Below are 24,619 nucleotides of genomic sequence, written 5' to 3'. Positions count from 1 at the left end.
CCTGACTTAAACATTAATGCATATATTATTGGACATTATATGACACGATTAACCCATACAACTTTTTTTATCTATCAGATAAAAATAAAAAATTACAGTAAAAATTAAATACTGACAACATGCTTAGAAATAGAAATGTAATGAAACCTATTGTGAGTGCTTTCAAGTGAAAAAAACCTCCTTCATTATAGTGATAAGGGAGAGAGTTGGAAATAGACAAATTTTGAGAAATAGACAGTTATACTGAAAATGTTTATAAATAACAGTATGTCTATTTGACTACCACACTAGACTTACAAACCCTCTGCTGCTTTGGCTAAGTATAGGAGTGGGCTAGCAGTATTCTTTTTTATTTTTTAGTATTCTAGGTAAGAAATTATTATTTTTTTAAATTTTTTTTATTTTAAACAAATGGGATACATGTTATTTCTCTGTTTGTACATGGTGTAAAGGCATACCATTTGGTAAGAAATTATGATATGTGGAAATTATGTGACTAAATACCATAAATGCATATTTTTCTGAAGAGAAGTTTATTATTCTGTAAGTGGCTTTCTGTTGATATCTGTTATAGTACATACTACATAATACAATAGATAAATGTAATATTGCATGCTCTGTAATCAAACAGACTTGATTTAAACACAAGTTTTGCTAATAGTAATATGACCTTAGGCAAGTTTGAATTTTTCATGCCATTAATTTATCAATTTTTAAAGTGGGAATAATATCATAGGTCTTATCTCAGATAATATGTACCAATCATATGACATAGTGTCTGACACATAAAATAAGGTCAATAAATGGAATTATAATATTGGTTCTGTTGACATTATATTTGTAATACTAACTTCATAATAATTTCATTAATATTAATATTGAACTAAAGAGAATAGCTGATAAGTTACTGCTTTGCACTTAAAAATGCTATGGTTATTTAATAAAATTCTTACAAGATTAGAGTTATCTCTTGGTATCCATAACAGGTTGGCTCTTGGACACCCACAGATCACAAAATCCTTGGATGGTTAAGTCCCCTCCATATAATGGTGTGAATTTGCATATAACTTTGTACATTCTTCCAAACACTTTAAATCATCTCTAGATTACTTATAACACCTTATAAAATATAAATGCCATGCAGTCACTTTATTGTTATACTATATTCTTTAGAGAATAATGATAAGAAAAATACTGTACATTCAGTACTGATACAATTAAAAATTTTTTTGATCTGCTGTTGGCTGAATCCCTAGATGTATAACTAACTCATAGATATGGAGTGTCACCTGTATTTCTAATTTGATTTTAGATGACACAAATTATATGAGTTGTGATAGTTATTTAATTTAGACACAATAAGATGGGATATTCTACATACAGTTTGGGCACAATGTTCTGTGGTCAATGTTCAAATATTAACTAAAATCATAACTGCTGTTTCTTCTCTGGGAAAAAGGAAGATTGCAAATAGTAATAACAATCTTAATGAGTTGCTATTCTGAAGAATAATACAAGATGAATTACTGTATTTTTGTTATTTTAACCATGACATTAGTAGGATTTAATGCTATGTTTTTTAGTCAGAGTGAAGGAAATGAAAATAAGGTAATTGAATGAAATTTCAACAAAAACATATTAAAACAAGCAGACAAAAGTTCTGAAAAAAATTTTATGAAGGCCTATTTAATAAAATTTATAGTTTATTTCAGAATGAGACAATGCTTAAGCTTGTAACCAGCACAAAAAATAAAAGTGAATCAGATTGTCTATACTTTCCCTTAAAAAAAAAAAAGGGCAAAGTTCCATTCCTTTATGTATAACCTTTTTTTTGTTACATAGTATTCTAAATGATGCTAATATATAATAGTAAAAATAACTTCAGAATACTATGTTCATTTACATTATTATAATCTTAAGAGATCTATGAGTGAAAATCGAATGCTTTAAAATATTTTCATGATAAAAAGAAACAAAATATTACATACTTTGTTGTATAATGGTTTATAATAAAATGATTATTAACAAACAAAATGTTGAATGCTGCCAACAGAACTGTATGGTGATTTTTAAGAAAATCTTTTTGGAAAGCTATTAAATACTGCTATCTAGTTAACTTGCATTATTCATGGGTTGGTTGGTAAAATGTTCAGCCAAATGAATGTAACAAAACTTGGCTTTTGCCTACCGTACCAAGATCAGCTTTAAGATCTGTTGGCAGACTTAACTTTCTTGATCCTTTAACTGAAACAACAGAAAAAGGAAAAAGGCAGTTGTTAATTATATAAAATTAAAGAGGAGTGTGGGAATAGTATGTTTATAGTATAATTATTAATATTTTGATGAACATTACACTAAGTGAACATACATGGAAATACTGTTCCAGTGTTAGCAAGACTGCCATTCAGCAGTAAATTTTTAATATGCAAACAGAAACATGAAAAAAGCAATTGTTCTTACAACAAATAAGTGAATATTTATAGTTTGTTTCACATGTGGTGTGAGAAGTAATTTCCTATTTAATTTGGAAAGAACCACAAATTAATTTAAGACATGTCTAATAAGAGATATTACAACAAATGGATAAGATCATATTACAAATAAATGATGATGAAGAGGGGAAAACTGATGTGCATCTCCTGTACTACATGTAATACATTTTATTATGCTGGGCTTTTTTACTCTACTATTTGCTAAAATTCTAAAATTTTTAGTTTTCTATGATAGCTACTATATTGGTAGTATCTACTCAACTACTGGCAGAGTAGATATACAGTAAGTGCTGAATGAATGTTGAACAGTGAAGGCTGAAAAGTACCAGTGAATATTATTCTAAGAAAGGCTGAGCAGTTGAAAAAAATATTCAAGTGTTAGAGAGTAAGGGGCAAGTAATATTGGAAATCACATAAGTATTCAGAATACTTATTAATACTTGTGCCTGGTAGTGGCACAAGTCTTTTTGAGTGTTTTAAGATCTAAAATATGGGAGCCATAATCAGTTAGTTACTCTTCATTGCTCTAAATGTTAGAACTGAGACAAACTGGTAAATGGTATGGAAAGTAGGTTGAGTTTGAACAGAAGGAGGTTGTTGCAATGTGTCCATGGAAATGCAGCTCTTCAATTTCACTTTTTGCTGCTAAGAAAAAGCATACATACCACCCACATTTCATAATGTTAGCCAAAGAAGAAAAAATGGAAATAGAAACATTTTACTACTCATTGGCTTAGCAATCTGCACAGGAAAGAGAGCTGAAGAATCCTGCTCAAAGGAATCTTAGAGGTCATGTAGTTCAATTTCCTATTAAGCAAGTATTTCCCCTACAATATTCTTGACATTCTTTCTGTTTGACTAATTCCATTATAGAAATCTTCAAAGGTATAAAAACATTTTAATTATGATTTTTGAGTCACTAGAATTTCTATAAAATTTCCTTCTATTCTTGCTCAAACTACTTTTCTATATTTAACAATCCGTCTCAGTTCAAAACGTTGGAGCAGGAGCTGATTCCTGCTCTCACATAGTACCTGAGGATGAAATTTGTCTTTTAAGAAGTGTTACAGGGGCTGGGGATATGGCTCAGTTGGTAGAGTGCTTGCCTAGCATGCACAAGGCCCTGGGTTCAATTCCCAGCACCAAAAAAGAAAAAAAAAAAAAAAAAAAAAAGAAAAGTAAAAGTGTTACATGCTACATTCATATCAAGAGGCTGGGAGATAACATTCTGAGCAATAACATTTTAATGTTTCATGAATATTAACCAACTACAGGACTTCTACCTGTGACCCTTCTATAAGCAGCATTTACTGAGGTGTATCTGATTTTCCATACGAGAAGTCATATTATCTTTAGTTGTTCAATTGGATATAAATATGGATATAGATACAGATATGGATAGATATATTACTGCTGGGGTTTTAAAGTGATGATTACATTTTCTCAAGTTAATGTGTTTTTTTTTTGTCTCCTTTCTTGATTAATTAAAAAATTTCCCTCATAATCTCTGATCTACCAGGAATAGAAATTGATAGTTTTAAGTATAGTAGTAGAAGTATATAGTACTGTTACTTTTTTGCTCTACTCAATAGAACTTCCTAAGATTCCATTATCTTTTAAAGAGTGACCTCACATATTTGATTCATAATGATAAAAATCTCGAGTCATATTGTGAATTCTCATGTAGAAATTTTTAAATCATTCACACCTTGAATAACTGCCTATCTTGGCTCACAGAAAGTAACACAGCAAATTGTATCAAAATCTAGCTGGGGTCAGGGAATATCGTTTTTAGCACAAATTAGACTTAATGATAGTTTGTTTTCTTTTGATCCTAGTCCTGTAAGATTCTGGATACATTGTCAGGAAATTATTATTATTTTAACATACTGTAACATTTTTTGAAAATAAAAAATTAAAGGAAAGAAAAGTAATCAAATTATTCACTAAAAAGTTGAATTTTATTCCATGTAAATCGAATCTCAAAAAATCTGACTTAAAAAATTCAAAGGAAAGCATCCCCACAGATAGGATTAATCACTTACCTAATCACATCTATCAACTTATGACTTACCTAGAAATTATAAAGATGACATGAGCAACCAAAGATAATGCAAATGAGGGAAAGGACTGGCTTACAGCAAAATACAAATTCATATTATCTATAAACTCAGGCCTAAAGATCACATGAAACCAAGCTCCACAATACCACCAGATTATGAACCTTTGCAAAACTATCCATAACTATTCATATATTCATGCCTCACAAATTTAGGTTCTATTAGAGTAAGGAGGCAGGGTAAACTGATGGCTTACATAGCCTGTGCCAGGATGAGGTCATATGCACACCCTAAATATGAACAGAACTTCAGACATTATAACATAATTTTGCCTAGGTAGCTTCATGTGTCTTGATTTTATCATGTCCTTCAATTACTTTTTGCTAACACCAAATTTAATTCAAAGACAACAGATAGTACAGTTTAGTTCATCAGAAGGATGTCATACTGGCTTCAAATAAGTCTTAATCAGATCCTTGGTTCTACACCTGAATCAAAATTTTAGGAATGGGCTACTAATTTAATGGGAAAACACAAAAACAGAGGTTACAAGTTTCTAGTTCAAAGTTGCTGATAGTTGTTTGTTAACTGAATTTATTTTTTATCTTCAGTGGAAGGATTTTTACTTTGTTATGGATAAGTTACAACTAATATTTGGAGGTCTAGAATGGTTTAGGCCCTGGATATTCACCACTGCTTTTATAATAACCACTCTGCCATGTATTATTGAACATCTATGTTCTGGGTCCTAGCAAGCATTTAAGGTTAAGCAATGTGCTAAAGTTATGATAATAGAAAAACAGAAAATGACTGACTGAGGTCATTTTTTCTGTCACAGTCATGTCCTCTTAACTAAGCAACACAGTTTTCCTGACACAGAAGACACCACCTATATGGTCCAGCTCTCTTCTTTAAAATAAATAAATTTAATTTTAAATGAAAAGTTGTTTGATTAAAATTTAATTATGTGTGAGTTGATTTATGGATTAATCAATCAACTGGTTGAAATATAGTAATAAATTTCATTTGTCTCTATCTTCACTAACCCAGAACAAATAGAGCAAAAACATCAGTAACATATACAGGCAAAGTTAAAAAATACAGGGGATCACCATGCCAGGGTGGAGCCCTGAAAGGACTACATGCCTCTAATTCTGTTGCCATTCCTCTTCTTTTAAAAACTTTTTTCCAAAGTAGCTAAGATAAAGCTGGGAAAAGAGATATTTTCTTGTTCATTCCGAATTTTAGTGATTTGGGTTTTCTCTCGTCTTCTCTTTGTTAGTGTGGCTAAAGGTTTATCAATTTTGTTTATTTTTTCGAAGAACCAAATATTTATTTTGTCAATTTTTTGTATTGTTTCTTTTGTTTCAATTTCATTGATTTCAGCTCTGAGTTTAACTATTTCCTGTCTTCTACTACTTTTGGTGCTGTTCTGTTCTTCTTTTTCTAGGGCTTTGAGCTGTAGTGTTAGGTCGTTTATTTGTTGAGTTTTACTTCTTTTATTAAATGCGCTCCATGAAATAAACTTCCCTCTAAGTACTGCTTTCATAGTGTCCCAGAGATTTTGATATGATGTTTCTTTGTTCTCATTTACCTCTAAGAATTTTTTAATTTCCTTCCTAATATCTTCTGTTATTCATTCATCATATAATAGCATATTGTTTAATCTCCAGATGTTGGAATAGTTTCTGTGTTTTACTCTTTCATTTATTTCTAACTTCAATCCATTATGATCTGATAGAATACATGCTAGTGTCTCTATCTTCTTGTATTTGCTAACATTAGCTTTGTGGCATAATATATGGTCTATTTTAGAGAAGGATCCATGTGCTGCTGAGAAGAAAGTGTATTCGCTCTTGGTTGGATGGTATATTCTATAAATGTCCGTTAAGTCTAAATTATTGATTGTGTTATTGAGATCTATGGTTTCTTTGTTCAATTTTTGTCTGGAAGATCTGTCCAGTGGTGAGAGAGGCGTGTTAAAATCACCTAGTATTATTGTGTTATGGTCTATTTGGTTTCTGAAATTGAGAAGGATTTGTTTGACATACATGGATGAGCCACTGTTTGGGGCATAGATGTTTATGATTGTTATATCTTGCTGATTTATGCTTCCCTTAAGCAGTATGAAATGACCTTCTTTATCCCTTCTGACTAACTTTGGCTTGAAGTCCACATTATCGGAAATGAGGATGGATACTCCAGCTTTTTTGCTGAGTCCATGTGCATGGTATGTTTTTCCCCATCCTTTCACCTTTAGTCTATGGGTATCTTTTTCTATGAGGTGAGTCTCTTGCAGGCAACATATTGTTGGATCTTTCTTTTTAATCCAGTCTGCCAGTCTATGTCTTTTGATTGATGAATTCAGGCCATTAACATTCAGGGTTATTATAGAGATATGATTTGGTTTCCCGGTCATTTGGTTCATTTTTTAAATTTTACTTATTTATTTGTTTGACACAACTTGTTTCCTCCTTTATTTGACAATTCCTTTAGGATAATTCCTCCCTTTGCTGATTTGCTTCTTTGTTTTTCATCTCCTCCTCATGGAATATTTTGCTGAGAATGTTCTGTAATGCTGGCTTTCTTTTTGTAAATTCTTTTAGCTTTTGTTTATGATGGAAGGATTTTATTTCATCGTCAAATTTGAAGGTAAGTTTTGCTGGGTATAAGATTCTTGGTTGGCATCCATTTTAGGAAATATCACAACAGACAGGATTGAAATACAAAACATAATTAGAAGCTACTTTGAAAATCTGTACTCCAAAAAAATAGAAAATTTCGAAGACATCAACAGGTTTCTAGAGACATATGAATTGCCTAAACTGAACGAGGAGGACATAAACAATTTAAATAGACCAATTTCAAGTACTGGAATAGAAGAAGTCATCAAAAGTCTACCAACAAAGAAAAGTCCGGGACCAGATGGGTTCTCAGCCGAGTTCTACAAAACCTTTAAAGAAGAGCTCATTCCAATACTTCTCAAAGTATTCCATAAAATAGAAGAGGAGGGAACCCTCCCAAACTCATTCTATGAAGCCAATATCACCCTGATACCTAAACCAGACAGAGACTCATCAAGGAAAGAAAATTTCAGACCAATATCCTTAATGAACATCGACGCAAAAATTCTCAACAAAATTTTAGCAAATCGCATACAAAAACATATTAAAAAGATAGTGCATCATGATCAAGTGGGTTTCATCCCAGGGATGCAAGGTTGGTTCAACATCAGGAAATCAATAAACGTAATTCACCATATTAATAGACTTAAAGTCAAGAATCACATGATTATTTCAATAGATGCAGAAAAAGCATTTGATAAAATACAGCACCCCTTCATGCTCAAAACACTAGAAAAAATAGGGAGAGTGGGAACATTCCTTAACATTGTAAAGGCCATTTATGCTAAGCCCATGGCTAATATCATTCTAAATGGTGAAAAACTGAAAGCATTCCCCCTAAAAACTGGAACAAGGCAGGGATGCCCTCTTTCACCACTTCTATTCAACATCGTTCTTGAGACTCTGGCCAGAGCAATTAGACAAACCAAAGAAATTAAAGGGATACGAATTGGAAAAGAAGAACTCAAACTCTCCCTGTTCGCTGATGACATGATTATATATTTAGAGGAACCTGGAAATTCCACCAGAAAACTCTTAGAACTCATAAGTGAATTCAGTAAAGTAGCAGGTTACAAGGTCAATGCCCATAAATCCAACGCACTTTTATACATAAGTGATGAATCTTCAGAAAGAGAAATTAGGAAAACTACCCCATTCACAGTAGCCTCGAAAAAAATAAAATACTTGGGAATCAATCTCACAAAAGAGGTGAAAGACCTCTACAATGAGAACTACAGAACACTAAGAAAGAAATTAAAGAACACCTTAGAAGATGGAAAGATCTTCCATGTTCTTGGATAGGAAGAATTAATATTGTCAAAATGGCCATACTACCTAAAGTGCTATACAAATTCAATGCAATTCCAATTAAAATCCCAATGACGTACCTTACAGAAATAGAGCAAGCAATTATGAAATTCATCTGGAAGAATAAGAAACCCAGAATAGCTAAAGCAATCCTTAGCAGGAAGAGTGAGACAGTGGGTATTGCAATACCAGATCTTCAACTCTACTACAAAGCAATAGTAACAAAAACGGCATGGTATTGGTACCAAAATAGACAGGTAGATCAATGGTACAGAATAGAGGACACGGACACAAACCCAAATAAATACAATTTTCTCATACTAGACAAAGGGGCCAAAAATATGCAATGGAGAAAAGATAGCCTCTTCAACAAATGGTGCTGAGAGAATTGGAAATCCATATGCAACAGAATGAAACTAAACCCATATCTCTCACCATGCACGAAACTAAACTCAAAATGGATTAAGGACCTCGGAATCAGACCAGAGACCCTGCAGATTATAGAAGAAAAAGTAGGTCCAAATCTTCACCTTGTTGGTCTAGGATCAGACTTCCTTAACAGGACTCCCATAGCACAAGAAATAAAACCTAGAATCAACCACTGGGATAGATTCAAACTAAAAAGCTTTCTCTCAGCAAAGGAAACTATCAGCAATGCGAAGAAAGAGCCTACAGAGTGGGAGAATATCTTTGCCAATCATACTTCAGATAGAGCACTTATCTCAAGAATCTATAAAGAACTCAAAAAACTCTACTCCAAGAATTTAAATAATCCAGTCGACAAATGGGCTAAGGAAATGAATAGACACTTCACAGAAGATCTACAAGCAATCAACAAACATATGGAAAAATGTTCAACATCTCTAGTAATAAGAGAAATGCAAATCAAAACCACCCTAAGATTCCATCTCACCCCAATTAGAATGGCGATTATCAAGAATACGTGCAACAACAGGTGTTGGCGAGGATGTGGGGAGAAAGGAACACTCATACACTGCTGGTGGGGCTGCAAATTAGTGCAGCCACTCTGGAAAGCAGTGTGGAGATTCCTTAGAAAACTTGGAATGGACCCTCCATTTGACCCAGCTATCCCACTCCTTGGCCTATACCCAAAGGACTTAAAATCAGCATACTACAGAGATACAGCCACATCAATGTTCATAGCTGCTCAATTCACAATAGCCAGACTGTGGAACCAACCTAGATGCCCTTGAATTGATGAGTGGATAAAGAAACTGTGGTATATATATACAATGGAATATTACTCAGCCATAAAGAATGATAAAATGATGGCATTTGCAGGCAAATGGATGAAATTGGAGAATATCATGCTAAGTGAGATAAGCCAATCTCAAAAAGCCAAAGGACGAATGATATTGCTAATAAGTGGAGGATGACACATAATGGGGGGAGGGAGGGGTTAGTGTTAGGGTTAGATTTAGGGTTAGGGAGGGGGGCAAGTATGGAGGAAGGAAGTACTGTATAGAGGGTAAAGAGGGGTGGGAGGGGTGGGGGGAAAGGAAAAAATAACAGAATGAATCAAACAACATTACCCTATGTAAATTTATGATGACACAAATGGTATGCCTTTACGCAATGTACAGAGAAACAACATGTATCCCATTTGTTTACAATAAAAAAAAGACAGTAAGCAAAAAAAAAAAAAAGAGAGAGATTTTCATCTGAATTTGCCCCAGCACAGACATGTTAGTGTCATGACTCTACCATTATCTTAAAATATATACTTCTATTTAGACAGTATTAATGAATCAATGATTATATCAGTGATTATGAAACTTTAATTTGATATCTATCCTTAGTTATAAACTCCCAGAGATAAATGAGTTTTTCAACTCATGTTTTTAAAAACATACAACACAAGGCTTAGTAATTTGAGACCAAACAATCGGAGGACCTTGAAGAATAAATATTTGGATTCAGACTAAGTCATTATTACAGGGTAACCTTGGGCAAGTTATAGAATTTTTCCCTTAAGCAATTTTTCCACCTATATAAAATGAGAACAATATCAACCTTTTGGGGTTGTTGTAAGGATTAAATAAGATAATGGGCATGAAAAATACCTTGTTTGTTCTAAATATAGATTATAATTTTTAGCAGTGTTTAATGAATCTAAAATGTGATAATATTGATTATATGAGCTATAAAAAACTAAACATGATTTTCAAAATCAATTTTTCCTAGAATTTATGTGGTAAGCTATTTTCTGCTGATGTTTCATGCAAAGTATTTTTCTTAAATTCTTATGAATTTGTTAAAAAATTGTCTCTTCATAACTCAATAACTTCTTTCTCATGGCACAGATGTTATTTAATTGTAAATAGTTTTCTTTTAATTCTCATAATTCTTTTTCTCATTTGATGAATGAATATCAGGAAAAAATAGGCTTTATAACCAAATGTAACTATCTTTGAATTCTACCTCTAGTCACTTAAAATCTCTGAGTTTTAGTTTTCTCATCAAAGGTATATCCAAGGTGTTGTATTACAAAAACAAAAGGAAATTACTACTTGTGAATAACATTTATCTATATTTTCCTTGGCTACTGTTTTCTTATAGGATTGATGAAAGCATTCAGATTTAGAGTGGGAAAAAAAGCAAAATTCTACATAACATTTCAAAATCTTTCACAAGAGCTTTAAGATTTTCTACTTTACACATTGTGTAATCATCATCTCTGTTTTTAACAACTGTTTCAGGTAATTTATCTACATTTACCATGAGAGACTGTTTTCAGAAAAACAAATGAGAAAATCTTGAGAAAAAATTTAAAATTTAAAAAATGTATTAAAAATTTATAAAACTATGGAGGTACAAATATTTTATTTGTTCATAAAAAGGTTTTCACCTTCACCTGGCAAGTGATGTACTTGATTCCTCTGTCTCACAGCTGGAATGTCATTCCTATAAAAGCCTGCTGCTGTCTCAGGAATTCTGGTAGCAAGTCCTAAAGAAGGGAACACAAAACTATTGGCACGTAATTTCTTAGTGAAATTTCAAGTGAATCAATAATTTTTATCTTAAAGGTGAATTTCATAGTAACTAGATAGACAGGTCTCTGTTTTGTTCCTTTATCTAAAATAAACATAGGTACTGAACACAACAGAGGACTGTTTGGAGGGAAGAACAAAAAACTCTTTGAAGGAAGTAGTGGGATGTTAGGCACAAGGAATTGTCCAGAAGGAACATTCAAACTTGACTGTAAGATCCAGCTCTTGCCTATGCCCAACAACATAGCTGGGTACTCTGTTGTTGGTATTCTGTGATGCTAACTCTTTTGATATTTTAATGTAGATAAATATTTCTGTTACCCCCAGTCTTCATTTGAACTTGGTAGCAGAATTAGGCTATTGTAGATTAGACTGTGAGAACTATAAGAGTGGATGGCTTAAAGGTATTAGCATGTCAGGGCCTGATGCTAGCCTAGAAAATGATGTTCCTCTGGGATAAGGATTAGAATAAAAGATCCACATTCTGGGACAACACAACACAATTGAAGGCCAGGTGAATTTTAGCTCTGTCTAAAATGGTGGCTATTTTCTTTAAGTACTTGAATTTCTGTGTCTAGCAAGCAGAACTAGGGCTCAATGTTAATACCTGTTCACCATCTTGGAAGGCAAATTTTTACAGAACACAAATTGTACAACATGACTTCATGAGTGAAAAAGGATTGCATAACCTAGAAAAGTATTAGCAAGTTTTATAATTATTAGTGCAACACTTATATTGGCAAAGAGATGGTAAATTTCATTTGTGATAAAGTATATTTATTTTTTCATTAATTGATCCTAGTGTGTAGCATAATGCCTAACTATAGAAACTGAAAATTATTTGTTGAATACTTGAGTAAATGAATAAATAATATGAAAGCAGTATGTTATCCAGAAAGCTGAGCGTCTCAGCATTCTACTTGGCTCATAGGATTCGTCAAGCTCCCAAGCTAGTTTCTGTTCTTTTATTATCCTCAAGGGAATAACTAATAGTCTGAACCTTCACTTTATATTACTTATAGTTCATTGGGGTATTAAAGAGTTTCATATCTGGATGGAAAATCAGAGCTATAAAATGACTCTTGGTTCCTGGCTTCCCTAATTCCCAACTTCTCTTATTCAGAAACACTTGCATCAGGTTGTCACCAGTTTTTAGCAGATTCAAAGGGGTAGAGGGCTAAGATCCCTAAAAAGATATGAATAAAGGAGGTTAAATACTGAAAAGAATAATTAAAATATCTCATAGGCAATGATTCTCAAGTGGTACAGAGATAAGAAGTATTAACATCAACTGGGATCTTGCTAGAAATACAAAAATCTCAGGCCTCACCCAGATCTACTGAATATAAGTCTCTGGCACTCAGTCACCTATCTCTGTTTTAACACTCTTCACCTGAATGTGATGCAGGCTTTAGTTTGAAACCCACTGCACTAGAGGAAAAAAAAAAACCTAAAAAGTAAGAAAGAGAAGGCAAAAAGAGTATTGGCCCTTTAGTGCTGTTTATACCTCAAAAAAGATACAAACATACAATTGCCATTGTCAGTATTAAAGTGATAGGTGAATCTATCACTGTACATCAATTCTGCCCCCAAGTAACATAATAAAAAGTAGTCAAAACTTCCTGCTTTGAAGCAATCTTCTTGATTGCATGCAAAGTCCCTCTGAGTCTGTCTTTAAAAGAAAGTGTGGTGGTGGTGATGTTTCCAGATCTCCTCTGATCCTAGAAGAAACATCACAGGAAGAGGGCTAAAAGCAGGATGTCACCAAAAAAATCACGGCAATTACAATAAATAATTATGAAATACAGAAAGCCTTATCTCTAAAACTAGAAACAAGAAAAAGATGTTGATAACACTACATCTATTCAATATTTCATGAAGGTCCTAGCTAATATCCTCTTTAGAAGGAAAAAAAAGAACTGTTGTTTTCACTGGGGACATCACTGGATACACAGGTAATATAAAAGAATTTATAAACTATTAGAATTTAAATATTAATTTACCAAATTTGCTAGATGCAAGCTAAACAAAAATTAATTGCATTTTCATATTTTAGCCACAATTAGAAAAAGAAATAAAAATAACATAATGGAAGTAAAATAAAATACAAGGAATAAATATAATGAAAGGTATGCAAGACCTCTACAAAGAAACTAAAAATATTACTGAGATAATATAAAGAAACAAAAATATGGTAACAGAAGGCAAAGTTCAACATTTTTCAATGTGTGAATTATGTATGCCCAATTCATTTATTTATCCAATAAAATTGCAATCAAAATTCAAGTATGTTTAAGTGCAAATTGATAAATTCATTCTAAAAATATAGATTAGTGATAACAACCTTAAAAAACAACTGCAAAAATAAAACTGTAGAAACTATATTCTCAGCAATGTTTGTAGAGCTACAATATTTAATAAAGACTTGAATAAAGGATAGATAAACATGCCAATAGATCAGAACATGAAGCCTAAACATAAAGACGGAAACAGACAGACATACACAACACACACACACACACACACACACACACACACACACACACCCCACATTTTAAAGTCCACAAATTTGTAGCAAAAATTTCACTTTAGTGCAGTAAGGAAACTGGTAACTTCCTCAAAAATGGTGAAGGTTGGATAGTTAAATGGTAAAAATGAACTTTGACTCCTTCCTCATGTTATACACAGAAAAAACTCCAAATGGAACTCAAACTTAGATGCAAAAGGTAAAAAAAAATATGGCTCTTCAAAAAAGACAATATGGAAGAAACAGTTTCATGATCTTGGATTGGAAAAGATTCTCTTTAAACAAAACAAAGCACTAACAATAAAAGAAAACTCTTGTAAATTATCATTAAATGTACATTAGCATTACAATACCAGTTTTAAGAGAGGGAAAGGCAAGTCACAGAGTGGGAGAAGATATTTTACATTATATATATCTAACAAAAGACTTCTACATAGTGTGTGCATGTGTGTACACATATGCACATGCACGTGCGCACATACACACTTCTTTTGAATCAATCAGTAAAGTTTACAACTCTGTAACAATGAGCAAAATAAATATCTTATAAGCAAGGGTATTAATAGTCAATACATATGAAAAATCCCATCAAAATTATTAGTTACCAAGAAAAATGCAATCCAAATTAATTTCACAATGAGATATTACTATATATATTTCAAAATGACAATAATTTAAAAAGCATCCTAATATTAAACATTGGTAAATATATGGAACTTTCAAACACTGTAAATGGAAGTAAAACTGGTACAACTACTTAAGAAAACTCATTGGAAGTATTTTTTAAAGCCAAACATCTGTATACCTTATATCCCCCAAATTCTCTCAGATACATGTATATCTATATCTAGATAGATCTCTATAGATCTCTGTAGATCTATACATATACATATGTGTACACATATGTAACAGAAATGAGTTTGTCTGCATTAAAATTAAATAAGATGGGTTATATCAACCTTATTTATAATAGCCTCAAACTTAAAACCACCTAAGTCTTCAACGACAAGAAATTCCATAAATTGAGGTATAGACATAGAATAAAATATTGAACAGCAATAAAAAAAAGATGCTTAGCAATCCATGGGAGCCAGTAGCAGCCCTGAGCTTTGTGCTCCTGTAAGCAGATGCAGTACCCATAAAATACATAAATTTGGCTGACTATCAAGTACCAGTGACTAGTATGGGAACCACAGTAACCAGGGAAGTGGTTCCTGTGCCCCAGAACCTCTTGGAGAGTCCAGCTGAGTCCCAAAACTGCCGGGGGACAAAATTGCCACTCAGATATGTGGGTCCACAGAAGGCATTTCTTGAAGATAACCCAAACAGCCAGTGGATAACTTTATGAGTATGAAAAAGAGTACATACCACAAGAAGGCTTATAGGGGAAATGAGACACCACTTGCTGTGCCTAAATACAAGCCCACCAACCTGCAACCTGTACACTCTAGAGGGGGCAGTAGCCCTCTACCTCCTATTGGTCACCCAGCACCACTTGAACCAGACTATCATGCCTCTCCCTTAGACTGTCACACAGTGCACACCCTGAAATATAAATGGTGGCAGATGAATGATACACCAGATTTGACAGTGCTAGGTACATGGAACTTTTCCTCAGGAGAGCACATAAACTGCATCCCCCCATCCAACAAGGAGTAAACTGGCTTTGCTATGTTACAGTCTTCCCTGACCCATCAGAAAGCTAGTAGGTGCCTGAATACACAAAAGATTGGAGAGGAACTCCTAGAATAATATCAGAGGTGTGCTGTTGTAATCACTACCTCTACACTCAGGAGAAACCTTAGAGGTAAAGTCAAGGAGGGGTGGATATATTCTATGGGTTCCAAATCCTGTTGAAATCCAAATCAGGAAGACTCAAAAGGAAATTCTCAACCTCGAATAGCTTAGCATGGAATATTATAGGTAGATCAATGTCTGTTTTGATCTTACAGATATTACTTTTCATATTGAATTGATAGATGTTCCATTATTGTTTGATATTGCAGCCTTGGACCCTATTGTTTGTATTTCTTCTAATGTTTGAAAGCATTAATTGGCACAGCTCTACTTTCTTTTCCTAGTTCAGGTTTAGACTTACTCCTTTTAGTCTCTCTTTTCCCTCTTCTTACCAGCTATATCCCTCTTCCTCTTCTTCCCCCTCCTCCTCCTTTTTCTTCTTTCTTTTCTTCATTTATAATTATTTTAATCTATCTCTTTGTCCATTTTTCTCTTTTCACCATTGAACTCATATCATTTAATAATTTTATTATCTTAATTATAAATTTCTCAACCTAGTCAAGAATGTTACTTCAATTTTATTCTTGAATTAGAAGAACTGTGGAGAACATTTTCAATAAGTTTTACCTCTAAGGTTTCATAGTATGTGGCTTTGTTCTGAAGTGATTTTATTTAATAGAATTAGTATCATCTTTTAAAGTGGTGCTAGATTACTGAAAACAGCAATAAGTACACATTGACTGAGAGTTTCAACACTTAGATATTCACCCAGCCTGGGGCACTTAAGAGAAAGAATATCACTAAATAGTCCTTGGCCTAAAAGTAGAAGAGGTAATTATTTCAGTAGATGAAAAAAATCAAGGAAAAGAGTCAACCCAAGTAACCCACAATGCTGCAAAAATCAATCCCATTGAAACTACAATGGAAGAAATGTCAAATAAAGACCTAAAAATGAATTGAGAGAAAAAATACAGAAAGTGAAAGGACATTTCAATAAAAAGGTAGAGATACTGAAAAAGAACCAAACAAATCTTAGAAATGAAAGAATCAATAAATGCAATTAAAAACTCAGTTGAAAGCATTACCAATATATTAGACCACTTAGAATATGGATTCTCAAATCTCAAATAGATGATACATAATCTTGAAAACACAACAATAAAGAAAAGAGACCATGACCAGAATATCCAAGAAATTTGGAATAACACTGAGAGACCAAATCTGAGAATAAATGGCTTAGAAGAAAATGTGAAAATATAAACTAAAGGAGTGGACAAAATTTTCAGTAAAATAGTATCAGAAAAATTTCCAAACCTTCAAAATAAAATGGAAACTCAAAAACAGGTGGCATTTAGGAACCCAAATAGGCAATATTTAAAAGATTCTCTCCAAGACACATTATAAGTAAAATGTCCAATATACAGAACAAGGATAAAATTTTAAATGCCGTAAGAGAAGAATGGCAGGCCACAATACAGGTAAACCAATTAGATTTCTCTTGATCTCTCACCCCAGACTCCAAAAGACAGGAGAGCTTGGAATAACATACTATAGTTGCCAACCAAGATTGTTATATTCAGCAAAGACATCTTTCAGAATTGAAAATGAAATAAAAACCTCTCATGATAAGCAGAAACAAAAAGAAGTCATAAATACTAAGCCATCACTATAGAAAATACTTAATGAAATAGCATACATAGAAGAAATGAAAACCAAACATCAGAGCCAAGTGAATGTTTGAATCTAAACATAGTTATAGCCAAGTTAAAAAAAATCAAGTCTGATTGAACATTAGAAATAAATCAAAATGGGAGGAAATGAAGATCATCTTTCTATTATAATACCAAATGCAAATAGTCTCAAATCTCTAATTAAGTCAGGCAGAGTGGCGCACAGCTGTAATCCCAGAAGCTTGACAGACTGAGACAGGAGGATCACAAGTTTAAGGCCAGCCTTAGCAATGTAGCAAGGTCCTAAGCAACTTAGTGAGACTCTGTCTCACAAACAACAACAAAGGATTGGGGATGGAGCTCAGTGTTAAAGTGCCCCTGGGTTAAATTCACAGTACCAAAACAAAAGAAAACAAAACATATAATTAAAAGACAATGTCTGATGCCATCCCATTTATTCATTTCTGATTTTACTTCTTGAATTTTAAGAGTCATATTAAGTAAGTTAGTTCCTGAGTTGACATGTTGGAATGTTGGGCTTGTATTTCTTCTGGTAGGTGCAGGGTTTCTGATTTAATTCTTAGGTCTTTGATCCACTTTGAGTTGGGTTTTGTTTCTGTGCAAGGTAAGAGGGGTTAAATTTTATTCTATCATATCTATGAATTTCCAGTTTTTGCAGCACCATTTCTTGAAGAGGCTATATTTTCTTCAATGTATGTTTTTAGTGCCTTTGTCTAATATGAGATAACTGTATTTGTATGAGTTTGTCTCTGTGTCTTCTACTCTATTCCATTGGTCTTCCTGCCTATTTTGATGCCAATACCATGCTTAAAATCTTCTTCACAGGAAAGAAAAATGATCAAGAAGAGAGAGTCTACAAAATCAGAGAAAATCTTTGCCACCTGCACCTCAGATATACAAAGATTCAAAAAACTTAACACTACAAAAACCCACAAAATTTAATCCATAAATGGGCAAAGGAGCTAAACAGACACTTCTCAAAAGAAGAAATACAAATGGTCAACAAATACATGAAAAAATGTTCAATAGCTTTAGTAATTAGAGAAATGCAAATCAAAACTACTCTAAGATTTCGTCTCACTGCAGTCAGAGTGGCAATTATCAAGAATACAAGTAACAAATTTTGGTGAAGATGTGGGGAAAAGGATATGCTCATACATTGTTGGTAGACATGAAAACTGGTACAACTACTCTGGAAATCAGTATGGAGATTCTTCAACAAACTAGGAATGGAACCACCATTTGACTCAGTTATCCCTCTCCTTGGTATATATCAAAAGGAGTTAAAATCAGCATTCTACAATGATGTAGTCACATCAATGTTTATAGCAGCACAAATCACAATAGCTAAGCTATGGAACCAACTGAGGTGCCCTTCAACAGATTAATGGATAAATAAATTGTGGTTACATACACAATTAAGTATTACTCAGTCATACAGAAGAATGACTTTATGACATATGCCAGTAAATGGATGGATCTGGAGACCATCATGCTAAGTAAAATAAGTCAATCTCCCCCAAAAAAGGGTTCAATATTTTTACTGATACGTGGAAGCTAACCTACAAAAAGGGGGAAGGGGAAGAATAGAAGTTTATTGGATTAGACTATTTGTGCTAACAGGAATGAAGGGAAAGGATGGGGGACTGGAAAAGGAAAGACAGTTTAATGAATCTGATGTAACTTTCTGATGTACATATAAGAAAACACCACAGTGAATCTTACCATTTTGTACAACTGCAAGACCGGGGTCCCAATTACAATAAGGTATTTTCCATGCTTGTACAATTATATCAAAATGGATTTTACTGTCATGTGTAAGTAATAAGAATTAATACAATAAAAATGAAAATGGCTATATAAATCATAACAGATAAAACATAATTAGATAAAATTCCAAAAGTCTTATGGAGATATAAAATATTTTCTCTGAGATGGTCAAAATAAATGAAGCAGTTAAGATAATAAAAAAAAAGACAGACTGGTAGAGTAGATTTATAAACAAGATCCAACTATATGTTGCTTATAAGAGACTTACCCTACAGGCAAAGTCCACAGGCTGAATGCAAAGATGGAAAAAGACATAGCATGCAAAAGAAGACTGAAAGCAAGCAGGAGTAGTTACTCTCTTGACAAAGTAGACTTTAAGTCAGTTTTAATCGGAAGAGACAAAGAAGGTCCACTTCACAGTGGTGAAGGGAACCATGCAAAAAGAAGATATAATGTGTAAAAAATTATGTCCCAAAATGTCTGTGTACCTACTTATATAAAATAAACTCTACTAAATATAAATACTCAAACAGATGCCAATTCAATAATCCACCAATAGATAAGTCATCCAAATATAAACTAAGTAAAGACTCTTCAGGTCTAAATAATAATATTAATCAATGAATCTAACAGATATCTATAGAATACTTCATCCATCAACAACAAAATTCACTTTCTTCTTAGCTACATATGGAACCTTCTCCAAAACAAACTATATTTTAGGTTACAAAGCAAGTTTTAGAAATTAAAAAAAAAAGATAATTCCTTAATTCCTTACATCTTATCATATCATAATGGATTGAAATTAGAATCAATAACAATATAAGAATGAGAAAACATTTTAAAACATGGAGATTGAACAAGGAATATGTCATAGAAGAAATTAGGGGAAAAATAAAAATCCTTAGAAACTAGTGAGATCAAAGATGCCACATATCAAAATCTCTGGGACAGTATGTAGGCAGTTCTAAGAGAAAAGTTTACAGTACTGAGTACCTACATAAAAATCCCCAAAATTCCAAATAAATAATCTAATGTTACATCCCTAGGCTCTAACAAGAAAAAAAAAAAAAAAAAAAAAAAAAAAAAAAAACTAATTTCAAAGAAAGTAGAAGACCCAAATAGAGATCAGAGGCAAAATTAATAAAATTGAGAAAAAAAGGACTAATGCAATAGAATTGATTCTTTGAAAAGATAACATGATTAATCAAATGAAAGAAAAAGAAGACCCAAATCAACAAAATTGAAGATGAAAAAGGAAAAATTACCATGGAAACTTGTGCAATTTGAGGATCACCAAAAACTATTTTAAAAATTTACATTCTAACAAATCAGAAAATCTAGAAGACATTGACAAGTTTCTAAATACACACAACTTACCAAAATTGAAACAAGAAGATACAGAAATTCTGAACAGACCAATATCAATCAATGAGATTTTATCAGTAATAAAAGCCTCCCCAAAAAGAAAAACCCAGGACCAGATGGATTCTCAGCTGAATTCTACCAGATTTTTAAAGAAGAACTAATACTAACACCCCTCAAATTATTCAATAAAATAGGAAGCGAGGGAAGACTGCAAATTAATTTTATGAAACAAGTATTACTATGATATCAATGCTAGGTAAAGAATCACCAAGGAAATAAAACTGCAGACCAATATCCCTGATGAAAACAGATGCAGAAATCCTTAATAAAATATTAGCAATCTGTGTTCAAAAACACATTAAGAAGATTGAACACAATGATCAAGTTGGTTTTATCCCAACCTTAATAGGTTGGTTAAACAAGTGCAAATCAATCAATGTAATTCGCCACATAAATAGAATTTAGGATACAAATCATATGAATATCTCAATTGATGCCATAAAAGCATTTAACAAAATCCCATCTTCATTCATGGCAATAAACACTGAAGAAAATAGGAACAGTAGGAACTAACTGCAACACATAAACACTATATGAAATAAATCCAAAGTCAACATCATATTGAATGGAGAAAATTGAAATAATTTCCCATAGAGTTGGGAACATGTCAAGGATGTTCATTCTCACTGGTCCTTCAAAATAGCTAAGCAATAAGGCAAGAGAAGGAAATTAAATGATACAAATAGAAGGCGGCAAATTAACTGTTAGCTGATGACATGATTCTATACTTAGAAAACATATACATACACACAAAAAAAACCTCTACCAGAAACTACTAGAATTGATCAATAAATCTATGAGTGTCAGGATACAATGATCGACATACAAAAGCCAATAACTTTCCTATACTCCAATAATGAATTTACTGAGAAAGAAATCAGAAAAATAATTATATTCACAGTAGCCTCAAAAAATGAAATACCTGTGAATAAATCTAACCAATTGTAATGTACAAAGCTGCTCTCCCCCTCCCACCTTTCCAGTGCAGTCATTTTCCCCTCCTCCCAACCACTTGTCAATCTGTGAACATCCTAGCTAGCTATTGGTTCATCAGTCAGCTCGCAAGTATCTTTCTCCGTTATTGGTCCCCTGTTAGCCCGGCAGAATTCAACTGCTTCTCGGAAGCTACCCCACCATCTTTTCTCATGCTTCTCTCTCTCCTACTCACTTTTTCTATCCTCCTTGCTTTTCCACTTTCTCTAGCGCATGCCCTTTCTCAATCCCTTTCTTTTCCTCTCATTTTCTCTCTTACCCTGCAGGGAGACACTTTGTTTGCTTAATAAACTCCCTTATGTAATTTCCCATGTCCGGCGTGGTTTTCGTGAGATCCCTTGCACCAATGAAGTGAAAAAATTCTACAATAAAAATTACAGAACACTGAAAAAAGAAGTTAAAGAAAACCTTAGAAGATGGAAGGATCTCCTATGGAGATCTTGCATAGGCAGTATTAATATTGTCAAAATGGCCATATTACCAAATGAGACCTATAGATTTAATGCATCCCCATCAAAATAACAATGTTATTCTTCACAGAACTAGAACAAACAGTTCTAAAATTCATTTGGAAGAATAAAAGACCCAGAATATTCAAAGCCATCCTGAACAATTAAAGCAATGTTGGACACATCAAAATCTCAAATTATACTCTAGAGATATAGTAACAAAAACAGCCTGGTATTGGCATAGAAACAGACACGAAGATCAACTGAAAATAACAGGCATAGAGACAAATACACATGGGCAGTCATATGATCCTTGACAAAGGTTCTAAAATCATATATTGCAGAAAGGATACCCTTTCTAACAGATAGTGCTAGGAAAACCAGATATCCACATGGAGAAGAATGAAACTATATCCTTTTCACTCTGCATAAAAATCAAATCAAACTGGATCAAAGAGCTAGGAATTAGACCAGAAACTTTGGAACTACTGCAAGAAAACATATCCTCAACACTCCAACATATTGGCACAGTCACTGATTTCCTTTATAAGATCCCTGAAGTTCAAGAAATAAGACTGAGAATTAGTAAGTAGGATGGCATCAATTAAAAATATTCTGCACAGCAAAGGAAAAAGGATTGAAAAGAGAGCCTACAGAAGGAGGAAGATGTTTGCCATCTGCTCTTCTGACAGGATTAATAGTTGGAATATATATAGAACTCAAAAAAAAAAAAGACACCAAAATTAAACATAAACAAACAACAACAAAACCCCAAAAATCCAATTAGTTAATGGGCAAAAGAAGTAAACAGGTAACTTCTCAAAAGAAAAAAAAAAAACGGCCATATGTGAATATATGAAAAATGTTCAACATCTCTAGCAATCAGCAAAATACAAATCAAAACTACACTGAGATTTCATCTCATTCCAGCTAGAATGGAAATAATCAAGAATACAAATAACACTAATTGCTGGCAAGGATATGGGAAAAAAATTACAGTCATACATTGTTTGTGGGACTGCAAGTTAGTATAACCATTCTAGAAAGCAGCATGGAGATTCTTCAGAAAACAAGAAATGGAACCACCATGTAACTCAGATTTGGTATTCTTTGGTATTTATCCAAATGAACTAAAATCAGAATACATAGTGATAAAGGCACATCGAAGTTTATATTAGTGCAACTCACAATACACAAATTAGGAAACCAGCCCAGTTGTCAGTCAACAGATGGATGGATAAAGAAAATGTGGTATATATACATAGTTGTGTTTTAAACAATCATAAAGAAAGAAATTATGTCATCTTCTGGTAAATGGACGGAACTGGAGAACATCATGCTAAACAAAATAAGCCAAAAATTCAAGTTTTGAATATTTTCCTTCTACAAAAGCTAGAGAGAAAAAGAGAATAAAAAGGGAATGTCATGAAAATAAAAGAGAGACAAATAAAGTAAAGGAAGGGGATGGACAGTGGGGGAGGAGGGAAAGGCAAGGGAGATGTGTTGAAAATGAAATAGACCAAATTACCTATTCTTTATCCTTGACAGGTAGAGATCAAGTAATCAGAATACACACACACAAACACACATATATATGTATATATACCTAAGTATCTTTATTCTCATATTTTAAATATATTTTTAATGGGTGTTCACTTTACTTGATGTTTTATTCAATATCATATTATATTATTTTTGTCATTAGATATACATGTTTAAAAATGGTGGTCCCGAGGAATGGTGTCATTTGTTCTTGCACCTATAGTGTATGTTTCCTCTTAAATCAGCTCCAGAAAAAAAGTACCATTTTTCTGTATATTATTCATTTTGACACTTATTAAGCATTATTAATATATCTGCATGACAACCTTCCTTTGAAATATCTTTAAAATGATTACATTCATAATTCTGATCTTAATTCTATTTTGGACCAAGAATATTTTTGAAGACATTTATTTCAATTTGAATTTCAGAATCAAATTTGCTGATGGTTACATTTTAGAAACCAAATTATAACTACTAAAACTATGGATTAACATTTTAGACTACAATTATCAAAATAAAGCAATACATTACTGCAATGAATTAACAGGAACTAGAAAAATACCACTCTTGTTTACCTGAAGTGGGAGACTTGCAACGTTCAAGTTCCAGTGGTACTGGACTATCATTCAACTCAGTTAAACCTGAAATTAAAGGAAGAGAGATAAATTTTGATAGCACTTTATAGGTAATTCTTATTTCATAATTGATTCAAGTCTAAAAAGGTACCCTTTCCTGTGAAAACCACATTACCATGTGGTCATATTATAAAAACTCTTCTGAAAATTTATTTAAGTGATACAGGAAAAACATAGGAGCAATAGCTAATCAAAAAAGGGTAATTAAATATGGATGGTAGAAAGATACAAATTTTCTTTATTATCTTCAGACTTTAATAAATGACCTAGTTTCACCAGAAAATAGACCAAGAATAATAAGAAACAGAAAGGGTTTTAAAAGACATTATAAAATCCTTTAATTTAGGAG

General features: G+C 32.8%; 1 protein-coding gene across 13 annotated transcripts in view; it reads right to left on the bottom strand.

Annotated features, from left to right (window-relative positions):
- STXBP5L (syntaxin binding protein 5L) overlaps positions 1-24,619 on the bottom strand; it is a 452,269-nt gene that overhangs the window by 52,661 nt on the left and 374,989 nt on the right. For 4 of the 13 annotated variants that reach the window (XM_079155274.1, XM_079155279.1, XM_079155271.1 and 1 more), the window contains 3 exons: positions 24,211-24,276; positions 11,354-11,452; positions 2,194-2,244 (listed from right to left, as the gene is read on the bottom strand). In XM_079155274.1, coding sequence (XP_079011400.1) covers positions 2,194-2,244; positions 11,354-11,452; positions 24,211-24,276 — 216 coding nt within the window. The remainder of the gene's footprint in view (positions 1-2,193; positions 2,245-11,353; positions 11,453-24,210; positions 24,277-24,619) is intronic. The other 9 variants (XM_079155282.1, XM_079155272.1, XM_079155283.1 and 6 more) reach the window with 4 other exon arrangements.

This window comes from Sciurus vulgaris (genome assembly GCF_902686455.1).
Source record: "Sciurus vulgaris genome assembly, chromosome: 10".
NCBI classification, from domain to species: domain Eukaryota; kingdom Metazoa; phylum Chordata; class Mammalia; order Rodentia; family Sciuridae; genus Sciurus; species Sciurus vulgaris.
Note: the sequence above shows the minus strand (reverse complement) of the source record. Positions and strands in the feature narration are given on the sequence as shown.